At 44.5% G+C, this 15,756-nt stretch overlaps 1 protein-coding gene across 1 annotated transcript in view; it reads left to right on the forward strand.

Annotated features, from left to right (window-relative positions):
• Positions 1–330: 330 nt before the first annotated feature.
• The window catches only part of LOC137284780 (bone morphogenetic protein 3-like), a 45,232-nt gene continuing 29,806 nt past the window's right edge, over positions 331–15,756 (forward strand). Inside the window, exon 1 of the mRNA XM_067816759.1 lies at positions 331–1,230. Coding sequence (XP_067672860.1) covers positions 933–1,230 — 298 coding nt within the window. The 5' untranslated portion in view covers positions 331–932. The remainder of the gene's footprint in view (positions 1,231–15,756) is intronic.

Consider the following 15,756-nt stretch of genomic DNA (forward strand, 5'->3'; position numbering starts at 1 on the left):
AATTATACAACGCTTTTAGAAAACATTACCCTTTCTGATACTATCGGGGAAAAACAGTCTGTGGCATCAGTCCGCGTCAGCGTCTGTAAACACATTCATTGTTTTACAACCCACCGGGTCTTCTATTAAACACTGGCAGGGATTACAGCCCTGCTATAAAACTGTAGGTTGGTCTACACCTTGAAGGATCCGCTGTCCAAGGAGAGAGACAGATGCCAACCTCAGCTGTGTCTACTGTCAGTCACACAAACTGTGCTCACTACCTGTGCACATTACTGTTACAACGTCCGTCGCCTAACGTATATACGCCGTGCGTCGGCTAGTCCCCTTGCCTGCGGAGATACCACCAGTGTATGCTTGGGCGGCCGTAGCTGACTACAACACACAGTCGTCTCTTGCCGCAGAGATCGTATGCTTACTGCCGGGCTGCTAAACCTCTCTTCGTTCTCGCTGTCGCCACTGGACGCGAGGGGGCGGGGCTTGTGTTGGGCGCATTCACTCAGCTTTTGACGTGTAAAAGAAGCATAGTAGGCCGCCACTGGCGGAGTAAGGACTAAGGCTCACAAGTGTCGAGAAGAAAAGTGGTTCTCTATTGTTTTTTCACGGGACAGGTGTTTCGATGCTTCAGTCGTTACGTGCAAACTTTTCTCAAGTTTTGACAACTTGGACGCGCAGGATTTAAATTGTGAACGTGTAGAATTTGATTCACAGATTTCGAGATTAACCCACCTGGAGTAAACACGTTGTTTTTCTCTTCCCGTGGACGAATACCAGTCTGCTGTAAGACCGCAGTATGTCTAAATCTCACAATCTAATTGTGACGTGAAATGTACTAAGCGCCGTGGGCGACTTTGTCTACCGGGAAAGTTGTCTCTGAACGAGAGTATCTGCTATGTTTTATCGTACTGGATGAAGTTAAGTGAATTTTCAAAATGAAAAATCCATCGTGTTTGGTGATTGTTGTGTACATATTATTTCACTATGTTGTGACTAAGGAGCAAGGATCGACCATCGATGCGGGGAAAAACATTCTGTTGCACGAGGCCGTGAGGAAGTTGCTGGGCTTCACCACCACCCCTCCTAGGCCATCCAGAGAGATACCAAACCCATACGAAAAAGAAACCAACCCACCCAAGTACATAATGGATCTGTACGAAAAATACAAATTCAGTGAGAGTCACCAAGAAGAGTTGCTGGGAAACACTGTGAGGAGTCTTCATGCTGAAATAGGTGGGTAACAAGCTCTATAACTGCTCTTTTAGTGGTAAGCGCCAGCTCCACATTACACCTGTTAATGACGGGCTAATTACAGGCCCGTCTGCCTACCTTTGTAGTCCGTTCATTTATCGCTGACAATTTGCCGGAGTGGAGGCCCCAGCAGACTGGGGGGATTTACACTATTCGGATGCTTCCACATGGTGGAGGGATTACAAGGGGGATGAGCCCCTTGGAGTAGACCCCCGACACGGACCCTCGGGGGTCATGTTTCTTGTCATAGGAACGTTCCTCGCACTCCCCGCCGAAACTAGCGATTGTAATGTGAGAACGTCAGTGGATACAGTGTGTGGAAGAAACTGAATGTGGAAGATTACGCGACTGTACACCTAACCTTACCCCGCTCCTATCAGAGCGATCCAACAAAACGGGTGTCAGGGGGTAGACGGCAAGCACATAAGATCGGTCGTAGGGCAAAAGCTACCCCCAAAGGAAAATTACCCTCAGGAAAACATGCACAATTTCCCAGCTGTTTGTCGTCAGTGTATAAATCCCTTGTTTACGACGTAAAGGTAATAGAAGTCTTAATTTCACAGCTAGTGCGTCCTCTTCTAAAAACACTAAGGTTAAACGATGAAAGATACGGTCTTAAAATATTACTACCGTACGTGGTAATTAGAAAACCTTCCGTACTGAGTGTGTACGGTGTGTGTTGATTACAACATGTGCCTTGTCGCACATGTGTACTTGTCCTCGTCCGTCTTAATTGAAACTTGTTTTTTTCGTCAAATTGTGTTTTGTTGAGAAGCTACTGAGGCGGTGATGCATACTGTTTAATCCAGTGCGATTTCCCCAGGTGCTGAATAACGTAACCGGCGAGCCTCTGCTTGTCTGTGTATTACCAGGCTGATGTAAAGTCCCTTTGAAGTGTACAGCAAAACCCCAACCAGCGAGCCGAGGCTGTGGAATTTGTAATAGAGATTAGAGTCAAAGTATATTATAACACTTCAAAGTTAGCCTACATTCTGTCCATCAAATCTCATTCATATATCTTTTGATAATCATATCTCAAAATTACAACAAATCGATTTACCATCTTCTTGGGGAGATTTCAAAGGATGTTCCGTTAGAAATTGATTTATGTGCTGCATTGAGATGACTGCAAATTCTAAATGGTAAATATCCAAAATTGGATTAAGTGAATGAAATATTTACTTTCGGGTTAATGTAAGTTGATTTTGACGACACATTCGAATATTACATACAAACCCTTAAATGGAATCACAAAAAGCATCACACTCTTAAACATAATTCAATGTATCAATACGCTTTCTACAAAAACTGAACGTTCAAAACTTAACATGACGTGATCTCGTCACCTCCTATTGTTGACATAGGTTAAAACCTGGTTTCTTTGTTAGTCAAAGAGGAAAATGACTCTACGGAAGAAAAATCCCCATTTCAGTTAACTCGATTGTGTCAAATCCCCACCCCCTTCCGCCTGCCTCCCTCGCCAGTCTCTCTCCCCCGGGGTGGGGCACAATTGTACAACTTGTAGCAAGAGGCAGTCGTGCCCCAGGGATGACCGCAACGGAGACGATCTTATGGCGAGAAAATTGAAAACGACAGGTTGTCGCAAAACAACAAACAGCGACCCTACAAATCATACTTCACGACCCTGTCTTCTTCAAAATTAGCATGGCGTCAATATATATATCTGCTATCGCCGTAAATCTGTCGAGTTGGATATAAGCGCCGGAAACGTTTTTTTCCGCCATGTGAAATGGCTAATAGAACAATTGTGCAGGAACAGATGCCGTAATGACGCTTTCTCAGTATCGCATTCATCAGATATAAATCCCCGTCAAATGTTCTTAATAATTACAGCCTGTCTTGTGTTGCACGTGTTCAATATAAGCGTTTAACTAATGACGCTTGCGCGACTCCAGCAGATGTGAATATCTCTTTAAAAAATCTAGAAAAATAAGCTATCGTATTAAAATCCAATTTGTTTAGTTATAACAGAAAATAACATTAAATATGATAAGGAATCGTCGTGTTCAAAATATACACCCCTTGACGGGGATTAGATGTGTTAAATTCAAGTTGATTAAAGAAAAAACGGTTTGTTAGATAAGAAATCTCTGACTTCGCACGTGTTTGTGACGCTGATTAGCGCTTCTTCTTACAACACGATCAAGAAGAGCTTTCAGGGTTAAGGTAATCAGTATATAAATGCATAAAGTGAAGATAGTGCATATGTTTATATCTGATGTAACTGTGAGTGACAGGCCCGGTGGAACAGATGGTCGAAGGATATAGTATAGCAGAACGCGCAGGTGTTCATAGGTAAAGGAGGGTTATATCTCATGGAGTGGGGGAAGGGGAAGAGCAGGTATTAGTTTGTAATGAAGCATAAGCTGCAAACGGTGGGCTGGTGGTTGAAAGGAAACGGTATTGTGTGTAAGTATTTTGTTGTTTGTGAAGGATTGATTAAAACGGATGTTGGATATCTATGTAGGTAAACCGCACGTAGATCAGCGTTTCGTAAGACCTGCATGTACTGGAGGTGGATGGGAAATGAGGAGAGGGGGTGGGGATTTAATGCCAGGTGAGTTGGTGTACCTGTAGCACTGTGTAGAACGCAGGTACTTGTCTGACGCACCCGTATCGCATCCACTGGGATGGTGGCAGAAATTTTGGGAAACGAACATTCTAAACCGATTCATTACCACTTCAATCTCGAAGGACCAGGCGTCTTCCTCCTTCGCCACATGACGCCAGCTTCCCCATATGCATGCGTGCGTGCGTGCGTGCGTGCGTGCGTGCGTGCGTGCGTGCGTGCGTGCGTGCGTGCGTGCGATTGTCTTGGGTGTGTGAGGAAGGGGTTAAACGGACCCAAGCACGCGAACTTCTGTACAGTTCTTACTACCTCCATTGAGTTAGGATTCCCTAAAGCAGATATGATTTATACTGGAGCACTTTGCCGCGCGTTATTACACGCATATGGTACGGGTTAGATGCCATTGTGGTTCAGGGGTGGGTGAGTGCTCCTAGTCCCCATTCCACTACCGCCCCCTCCGAAGTGAGATCCCGTACTTTCATTGGAGCCATTTTCTTACCTCCTCGGGACCTTAGGGAACTCGTGCGGCCATGTAGCCGTTGTTGATGTGACTGAAGACCTCACTTGAAAATACTGATATAAATACACTTACAGGCTCACCAGGTGACATTTTGCTCAGGTGTTTACCCTAGCTGCGTGGTGTAAAACATATTTATCTATGGAATAGAAACTTACAAACATTTAGGTTGAAACAGTGAATGGACTTAACCCAGGTAACTGTACACATTCCTATGCTATTGGTTCTGCGCTGGATTTCATTTCTAAACAAACACCACCAAAGGCGGCAGTTGTTGTGCTATTTACTAACGTAAATATTATCTTTGTCGTGGTCTGGATCAAACCGTTATTCTCACCCACAATTGAGTGTTACACGTCGTTGAAATCTTCAACCGTTACCCCACTGTTACCGTCATATCCTCGCCAACTACACCGCTCTACAAGTCTCACAGATAGCGTCAACCGTTACCCCACTGTTACCGTCATATCCTCGCCAACCACACCGCTCTACAAGTCTCACAGATAGTGTCAACCGTTACCCCACTGTTACCGTCATATCCTCGCCAACCACACCGCTCTACAAGTCTAATAGATAGTGTCAACCGTTACCCCACTGTTACCGTCATATCCTCGCCAACCACACCGCTCTACAAGTCTAATAGATAGTGTCAACCGTTACCCCACTGTTACCGTCATATCCTCGCCAACCACACCGCTCTACAAGTCTCACAGATAGTGTCAACCGTTACCCCACTGTTACCGTCATATCCTCGCCAACCACACCGCTCTACAAGTCTCACAGATAGTGTCAACCAGGATGAACATTGATTAAAGACCGTGTTCCCGACTAGAATACCCGATATTAAACCTCACTGAAACTGACAGTCGTAACCCAGATATGGTCCTGGTATTTGCCTGTGAAGGAAACCGTATTGAAGCTTGAGGTAGCTAACCGGTTGAATTATCAAACACCTTAATCCCCTTAACACACCGCAAGAGGCTAACGCGGGTATAATCTGCCTTTACCCGTACTTTAACATATGAGGGGGTCTGGGCACTCGCGTGCGTGTAGTCAACTGTTCCAGGAGATGCACGTAAACGGCTTTGTCGGCAGTGAAGCTTAAAGTATGACAACAACTATATTTGTAGGTAGGTTTTCAAGCGGACTGTGTGTTACCTGAGCCTGCGACTCTATACAACAGTGAAGTTCAGTCGTTAAGCGAATCGCAGTCAGGTGTATGCATGTGTTAGACCTGGAGTCACAGATCAACTTGCCACAATCAGGTGTGTGCAGGTGTTAGACCTGGAGTCACAGATCAATTTGCCAGGGCCAGGTGTGTGCAGGTGGCAGACCTGGAGTCACAGATCAATTTGCCAGGGCCAGGTGTGTGCAGGTGGCAGACCTGGAGTCACAGATCAACTTGCACTGGTAAGGTGTATGTGGGTATGCTTGGAGTCACAGATCAACTTGACAGAGTCAGATGTGTGCAGGTGTCAGACCTGGAGTCACAGATCAACATGCTACGGTCAGGCGTGTGCAGATGTTAGGTCTAGAGTCACAGATCAACATGCCCTAGTCAGGTGTGTTTGTAATAAGTACCTAGAGTCATCAGCTCGCCACAGTCAGGTGTGTCTGTGTTCAGTACGTGAAGTCATCAGTTCGCCATCACCTCATGCAGGTGCGAGGACACGGACCAAGGCCGAAAGGGACGTCGTGAAATCGGATGTCGTGAGATCCATGTAACCGATGTGTTGCAGGGCCCCGCCTGACGGTAGACGCGGTTATCAGAACACCTGCATTTTACCTATAGGAGGCAGGTGTAGATTTCAGGGACCTGGGTATTAAGTGAGGATGAGGTGATTATTTGAGCGTCAACAAATACTTCTTCATGATCCAGAAACACCTGCCTAATGTTTACTTGTCCGTCAGGTAGCACGCCTGGTTATTATCCTGACTGCGTATGATGGAAACATTAGGAATGTTTTATAAATTACCCGTTGAAAAAAACCTAATATCACGAACATCACATGATAAAGTAATTACAACAGACACTGCATGAACTAGCTGATATTATCCCCATAAAACAAGTTGAACTTATTCGCCAAATCTTATGTTATCTGCCAGTTCAAAAATATGTTTAGTGATGATTCCGTGCACCTGTGCAACGCATCTTCAGAAATATGTTTATGAATGATACATCGTTTGACAGCTGCTAGCTAGTGGCAGCACAGTTATCCCAACACCTGTTCCATGCTAAGACGTCGTGTAGCAGCCCTGTAATGCCTGAAAGTCTGTAGGTGCACAAGTGTGTAGCATCGCCAGGTGAGCTGGCCAGATGAGGAAGGCTGACGTACAGGTGCTTTCTCCGTCAGGTGGGTACAACAACCGTCGAGTCCGGGTCAGTATGTGCTGTGTGTCTGTCACATGGCAACAGAAGACCTCGCTGTGGCAAGGCGATGTCGGACACTTCGTTCAGGTGTGAAGCAATGCTTCTCCGTTTTCACAACATGTTATTAGTCACCCGAGGTGCTGGGAAGCTGTGTGCTGGAGTTTGCCACATTACGGAAACTTGTGGTTTTGCCAGGTAGTATATACCGCGAGTGTGTTATACACACGCACGTGTTGAAGTCTGAAAATATCTGACGTGTGTGATCGTGTGTGATCGGCGTCCCGTCACGTGTATGTACATATCTGATTCATGTACATACCAACATCTGACACCTGTATACCAGATCCGTGCATATGCCCATCTGACTTACGTACCAGGCTTCTAACGCCACGCCCACATACCCGTCTGACTGACATGGGAGGGCCCTATCGTTACGTACATATACCCATGTGACTGACATGGGAGGGCCCTATCGTTACGTACATATACCCATGTGACTGACATGGAAGGCCCCTATCGTTACGTACATATACCCATGTGACTGACATGGGAAGGCCCCTATCGTTACGTACATATACCCATGTGACTGACATGGGAGGCCCCTATCGTTACGTACATATACCCATCTGACTGACATGGGAGGGCCCTATCGTTACGTACATATACCCATCTGACTGACATGGGAGGGCCCTATCGTTACGTACATATACCCATCTGACTGACATGGGAGGGCCCTATCGTTACGTACATATACCCATCTGACTGACATGGGAGGCCCCTATCGTTACGTACATATACCCATCTGACTGACATGGGAGGGCCCTATCGTTACGTACATATACCCATCTGACTGACATGGGAGGGCCCTATCGGTACGTACATATACCCATCTGACTGACATGGGAGGCCCCAATCGTTACGTACATATACCCATCTGACTGACATGGGAGGGCCCTATCGTTACGTACATATACCCATCTCACTGACATGGGAGGGCCCTATCGTTACGTACATATACCCATCTGACTGACATGGGAGGCCCCTATCGTTACGTACATATACCCATCTGACTGACATGGGAGGGCCCTATCGTTACGTACATATACCCATCTGACTGACATGGGAGGCCCCTATCGTTACGTACATATACCCATATATACTATATACAGGGACACATAATCATGGATAGTTGGACATACACTACGTGGAAGAGATATCATGGGGGACATGTCAGAACGTACATAAGTATATCCTCGTTATCAGTGGAAGAGATATCATGGGGACATGTCAGCACGTACATAAGTATATCCTCTTTGTCAGTTGAACAGATATCATAGGGGACATGTCAGAACGTACATAAGTATATCCTCTTTGTCAGTGGAACAGATATCATGGGGGACATGTCAGAACGTACATAAGTATATCCTCGTCAGTGGAAGAGATATCATGGGGGACATGTCAGAACGTACATATGTATATCCTCGTTATCAGTGGAAGAGATATGGGGGACATGTCAGCACGTACATAAGTATATCCTCTTTGTCAGTTGAACAGATATCATAGGGGACATGTCAGAACGTACATAAGTATATCCTCTTTGTCAGTGGAAGAGATATCATGGGGGACATGTCAGAACGTACATAAGTATATCCTCGTCAGTGGAAGAGATATCATGGGGGACATGTCAGAACGTACATAAGTATATCCTCGTCAGTGGAAGAGATATCATGGGGGACATGTCAGAACGTACATAAGTATATCCTCGTCAGTGGAAGAGATATCATGGGGGACATGTCAGAACGTACATAAGTATATCCTCGTCAGTGGAAGAGATATCATGGGGGACATGTCAGAACGTACATAAGTATATCCTCGTCAGTGGAAGGGGAATGCAACGTTATACCAAAAGACTGAGTTGGACTGACATATATCACGCGCTAAGAGAAATATAACGGAGTATAACACCGAGTGGGGAAACATAGGGAGAAATATATGACCCTTACCATTGACGGTAAGTAGGACTTGTTGTACCTGAACAGGATAAACACGAATACCATTACAGATACACTGATGGTCATAATCAGTGGTAAGAACATAACTATGCATTTACATTATTCAGCTCCAACAGGAATATTCATATACCACACAGTGACCCGGGAATATAAGTGTCCTTAATCATGTTGGAAACGTTTGATGTTGAACATTTGCGACTAATGATGTCACGAACGATTGAAGTTCTCCATTCCGCTTTCCCCTCCATAGACCGCACAAGCTCCATGCAGGGAGTGTACGGAAGAGGGTTGTGACGAGTATTGCCCCGATACCTACCATCTTTAATGGGCTCACGGATGCAGGAAGTGGCGGCAATTGTTGACATATTATGGAAATATGAAAGGTTTATAGGACCACACCACGGAAAAGCAGTCATTATTTATTTGCGGATCGGTGGGTAGTTTCCATTTTGCAAGCATATTGTTAGAAACAGGCCAGAGGTTAACACAGTGCAACTGGGGATCAATGGACATTGACGGTTTGCAATGGCGTTCAGTACAGGCCTAATTGCTTCGTAGATGATGTTCACTATTAGTAACTAGCAAATGGCAGATGCATGCTATATATCATGTAAGATTCTATGTGTATGGAATCGAGCTGATGGTCAAATGTACCGTTTCAAAGGTCTAGCAATTTTAACATGTACGTGGTTGTTACGCATTTGACTTTGCTCCGGAAGGCCCGACCTTGCATTATCTGCTTAAACACACATAGGTGTTATGTTACACAACTCCTAGATGGGATCATTGTTTGTGGCTCATGGGGGGATGTTTCGCCTCAGGATCTCAAGGAAACATCCCAAACTCGCCATGACTGTTTGAAGTCTGAACATTGTACTTGGACTTTACTGACGGGACGGAGATGGGTAAAACAGACCAGGGCAGAGGCAGGATATCAACCTACTGTGTAATGGGAAGTTTGTGAGGGATAGCGAGGATTGGATCGGGATAGGGGCCCGGCATCGGGGATAACGTGGGTCTTGTATAGAGACGTATATCAGAGATAGTGATGGTCTGGTGGAGAGACGTGTATCGGGGATAGTGAGGATCTGGTAGGGAGACATGTATCAGGGATAGTGAGGGTGTTAGGAAGACGTGTATCAGAGATAGTGAGGATCTGGTAGGAAGCCGTGTATCGGGGATAGTGAGGGTCTGGTGGAGAGACGTGTATCGGGGATAGTGAGGATCTGGTAGGCAGACATGTATCAGGGATAGTGAGGGTCTGGTGGAGAGACGTGTATCAGAGATAGTGAGGATCTGGTGGAGAGACATGTATCAGCGATAGTGAGGATCTGGTGGAGAGACGTGTATCGTGGATAGGGTATTGAGACGTGTATCGGGGACAGTGAGGGTCTGTTAGGGAGACGTGTATCGGGGATAGTGAGGATCTGGTAGGGAGACGTGTATCAGGGATAGTGAGGGTCTGGTCGGAGATTGCTGGGATATATGAGTGTTAAGAAAAGTTGGACCGTTTGCTGTCCGTAAGGTCCATTTATCAACAGGGACTCGGTCGGGAGTGGCTGTCCTTCATATCGTTCACAGATTTACTACATGTGACCAACGCATGCCACACAAGCAGATTTGGGTTGACCCCCACTTCCGGCGCGCGTGAGCAGGCCTAAATATCGACAACACCGACTATCTCAATCACTTGCGGGTATGCACGAGCAAGGTTGTGTATAAAACTGGACATTTTCTACCAGTCTGCTAACCGATTCACATTTGGGTGTAAAACAAACTACCTGATAAAAATCAACTCAAACTGTAGATGTAACAATATTTCAACCCAGCACATACAGCGTGTAGCCGGACACATGGCAACAACCTCTCTAGTATTTCAACTGATAAAGTACATTGTACTAGATCATGTTATTTATCTCGGAACGTAAAATCTCGGTACACCTTATGTTACTGTGCGACGAATTTCCCCATAGACAACATTCCAGCGCATGTTTATCGTTCTTTAGCTGGCCCCAAGTCTCGCGAGAATCACAGAAATGCATCGTTGATCATAATTTCAGCAGATAAAGTCCCCAATGGCAGGGTGACGGGTTTACCACACAGGTACAGTAAGCTGAACTCATCGCGAGGTTGCAAATAGAACAGGGAACCAGCATTAAAGACCGACCTATATACGCCGGGTAAACAATCAACATGGCCACACGCGAGTGCCTTGTCGACGTCGGATGTCGACTTACGCACATAAATATATTACGCTTAATAGTTACACTAGTTTTACATGCATAAACTAACGTTTACAAAAAAACTGATACGTTACACATTCTCGTCACGTTGGATGTTTAGAGCTGATCAGAAACACACCGTTTGTTTCATGTAACCTTTTACAACCAGATCAAGCAGCCCTGCTGTACGGGTCCTTCACAAAAATGTTTGTATAAATTTATTTGATCGATTCGAGATCATATGTGTTGACTTGCATTTTTTGTAATGAATGTCGATATTTTTCATTTTCCTCTGAAAATGTAGTTTGAATAAGGATGTTCAGTACTCAGTGTGTTGTGACTGTTTCTTGGGATACTGAACGTTTACTGCTATCGATTAGTGGTTGGCTGGAGGAGAACGCTTACCCCACAACCTTGAGAGTGGCTAAACCTCATTCGACAGTGCTTACTAACATTTAATAACTGAAATGAAAATATTTTCATATTTTCATTGGTCTTGACAAACAGTGGGGAAAGGATGTCGGAGAATGTCTTTGTTTACAGAAACTAAAGACATACTTAGGTATTGTAGATCTGATTGGGAGTATTCGTGTTGATGCAACGGCAGGATAGAACTGTCAGAAACAGACTACTGATCACTGCACGCTGATGAACGTTAGGTACTGTAGACATAGCTTGATAAATAATCGTTCTGTCTTTTGGGAAACAGAGTTTTAAAGGACGCAATAAGTACGCCCATTACGCAAAATTATTCTGAGTGGAAATACGTTAACCTCCAGGAGAAGTGCGAGTACGGCCATGAAGTACGTTCTTTTGTATAGAGAATCAAAATCCACAACATAGTTGTCATATTCTTCAAATGATAATTACACTTTTCAAATCGTCGGATTTGAATATGGGCGTTTCCTAGCCACACCGTGCATCAGATTATTGCACCTACCTGCTGCACACCTGTATCTCGCTCCTCCATACTGTGCACATGACACGGTATCACATATTCCCTGATTTTGTCACACCTGTATCTTTCGTGCGTCTCATTGGTATGTGTACCTTTTTACCACACCTGTCTTTGTTACCTGTTTGTCGTATTTTACCTACACCTGAGTGTTTTGCCTCAATATAACAGTATACCAGACTAGCTTCCTACCTGTCCCACGTGGACTGCATTGTAACTCACCTGTATTTCACTATTTCAGTCAGGTATACCCTCATGTTCCCCACACCATACTGTTGTAGGACGGACATATACGGGTTTACTAGAACACTGAGGAAATGTTGTGCGGTGTGTTGTAGAGATATAAGACTTAGTTCGTTTACTGGCAACAACTGGGCCCTCTCTTCTAGGAAGCATTATAGGCATTGTTACCACAGAAGACCATTATTTCTAGGGAAGGTGAATAAGATCATTGACGCTATCAGAGTTTAGGGCATGTCAAGGATGCCCTTCTTGGCTAACACCTCTGCCGTGTTTGGCCTGCTGTAAGTAGATGGAATCGCCCATTAAGATCATTGTGGTTTTGCGACATCAACGTAAAGCTGGGGATTGCCTTGTTGACCGAATCAACGTCTTAAGACAATTTGCACTTTGCTGCCAAGGGGTAATTGTCAATTTGGCTATTGTCGGCGAGGGCGAAAGTAAACTGTTTACTGTAGGCTTGTTGACGAGGCGCTCTGAGTCACGAGCTTGGGCTGCCTTTGATTTGGTGCAAGATAGAGGCCCGACAACACCGGGCATCTTTAGGGGGTTTACTCAGGTACGAGGGGGACCCGGCATACAACGGCCGGGATTCCTCTTGCCACGAGCGGGTCGTCCTCCGCACAACAATGTGATGACAATTCTCACTTTGGCACCAGCTAACATGGCTTCCGTTTTTTAAGACGACAAATCGCAAATCAAATCTACATCGGTGCCAAATGAACCTTAAGGACTGTAAAGTTGAAAGAACATCGCACGGAGTTCTTTTCAAGGCTTGCCTGGAGCTTAGAACGTCTCTGTGAATTGCGTTTAAGGAATTTCGAGGTCTTTTATGAAGTGTGGGTCTGGACCGGTGGCGAGTTTCAACCACGAAATTCTGGCAAGTTTCTTGTTTCTCACACACGTTTGGGACAATTCTGACGCTAGGTTCACAAGAATAGCATCTGCATATTTCCTTTTCTTCACTCGTGCAGTTTTCTCGAGAATGATAGAATATCTGTCTTGTGATTCGATTTTGTAATACTCCCGTCCCATCGTCGGCCCGTTACACAGTGGCGCCCATGGACGCCCACCATGCAATATAAGATGTATTACATGCCCAGAATATGCACATGGAATATGGACATGTCGACACAACAATAGAGGCAGATCACTCAGTGGTGAGATGGTGACTAAAGGGAGAATAAATGGCGAAGGTGATTCCATGCCTCACTGAAAACTAACGTTTAGGCACTGAAAGATTGTTTTCCAATCACCCTCTCCACGACACACTATATACATTACTGAAAAAGGTTATTGTCCACCCGCTTCTTCTGTACCATCTCAGAACACTGTGGAATCGGGCCCTTCCTAACTATAAATTAGTTTTTTACCATTGAACTTTTGACACGAAGTTTGTGTTCAGTTGTCTTTGTAGGATATGTGGAATGTAAGAGAAAGCACTCCAGGACTCCAGGACTCTCTTCCTCAAAGCTATCGTAGTGCTACTAACTACATCTGTGGGTCTATGTTAAAGTAGGAGAGTTACGATCAATATAGCGCTACTACATCTGTAGGTCTATGTTAAAGTAGGAGAGTTACGATCAACATGGCGCTACTACATCTGTACGTCTATGTTAAAGTAGGAGAGTTACGATCAACATGGCGCTACTACATCTGTAGGTCTATGTTAAAGTAGGAGAGTTACGATCAACATAGCGGTACTACATCTGTAGGTCTATGTTAAAGTAGGAGAGTTACGATCAACATGGCGCTACTACATTTGTAGGTCTATGTTAAAGTAGGAGAGTTACGATCAATATAGCGGTGCTATATTACGATCAACATAGCACTACTACATCTGTGAGTCTATGTTAAAGTAGGAGAGTTACGATCAATATAGCGGTACTATATTACGATCAACATGGCGCTACTACATCTTTGGGTCTATGTTAAAGTATGAGAGTTACGATCAACATAGCACTACTACATCTGTGAGTCTATGTTAAAGTAGGAGAGTTACGATCAATATAGCGGTACTACACTACGATCAACATAGCGCTACTACATCTGTGAGTCTATGTTAAAGTATGAGAGTTACGATCAAAATAGCGCTACTACATCTGTAGGTCTATGTTAAAGTAGGAGAGTTACGATCAATATAGCGGTACTATATTACGATCAACATAGCGCTACAACATCTGTGAGTCTATGTTAAAGTAGGAGAGTTACGATCAATATAGCGGTACTATATTACGATCAACATAGCGCTACTACATCTGTGGGTCTATGATAAAGTATGAGAGTTACGATCAACATGGCGCTACTACATCTGTGGGTCTATGTTAAAGTAGGAGAGTTACGATCAATATAGCGGTACTACATTACGATCAACATAGCACTACTACATCTGTGAGTCTATGTTAAAGTATGAGAGTTACGATCAACATAGCACTACGATGGCTTTCCGGAACGGGACCTGAAGTCTCTTCATCATTAGCCACACATACATATACTTGCTTAACAATTGTACATTTATTTGGAATTTTCCGATTATATTCATTTGTTAGAGAGGACTTAACACTGTGGTCCGTGCAGATATTTCAGTTTAGGTTCAGTGGCATGTATAAGTGTCATGTATGAGCCATTGGACACAGTCTCTGTTTGGGAACATAAGCCCTCACTATCCCAGAACGATTGTATTTAATTACATTGCATGTATCAAAGTGACGGGCAACTTAAATACAACTCGCTGGGACTTTCCAACCGTCTAAGACATGTCACATGTGCATCTCACGTATGTGTCTGAGTACACCGGCGATATTTTCTAGGATTAACGATCTTAATAACATACCACCGATGAAAGATTCATATAAAAAACGACGAGAAGCGTGCTTATAAATACAGAGAGTGTTATCACGCTGGTGCTGTTGTCACGTATCACTGCCGTATGATCCCGTGGAAATGGACGGAGAACGTGACGATGATGTCACGACTGGATTCTGTGTCACGATGTGTGTTTGCGACTGTAATAGTTAAATATGACTGATAAAACCGCCACCGGCTAAACTGTTGATGCCGACATGCTGTCACATATCCGACACTTGTGTCACTTCACGACAGGGACAGTAACAACATTCATTGTGACGTCTCTGTCACTGCTTGTGTATATCCCTCCAGCACCACGCCTCTTTGCTCGGCACGTTGACGACCATGCAATGGCTGGTGAAGTTGATGCTGGTGTGATTTACATCGTGCAAGATACAGTCATCATTTGCTCCTTAACACTCAGGTAACGGACAGGTGTCAGTCAAATTTGCTGTTAATATCACCGTCCACATTTAAGTGTTATGGGGGACAGACTACGACCCTGGAGCCACAACACCCCCTGGTTTCAAAGCGAGTAATGTGTTTCCTCGCTGTTCTAGGCTCGTTTATCAAAACCCCATTAAGAAATGTTTCCGTACCTGTGCGAGTTTGTATTCTAATACACCAGCACAGAAACCAAGGCTGATTTAGTCATGGACTTAACACAAATGTCTTTCAAAAGTAAATGAAGTATTTAAAGAAATAATTCAGTCATATCGAGCAATGGACATTAAGTGTCTTGAAAAGCGATATT

The sequence above is a fragment of the Haliotis asinina genome, chromosome 5 (genome assembly GCF_037392515.1).
Source record: "Haliotis asinina isolate JCU_RB_2024 chromosome 5, JCU_Hal_asi_v2, whole genome shotgun sequence".
Lineage (NCBI taxonomy): Eukaryota > Metazoa > Mollusca > Gastropoda > Lepetellida > Haliotidae > Haliotis > Haliotis asinina.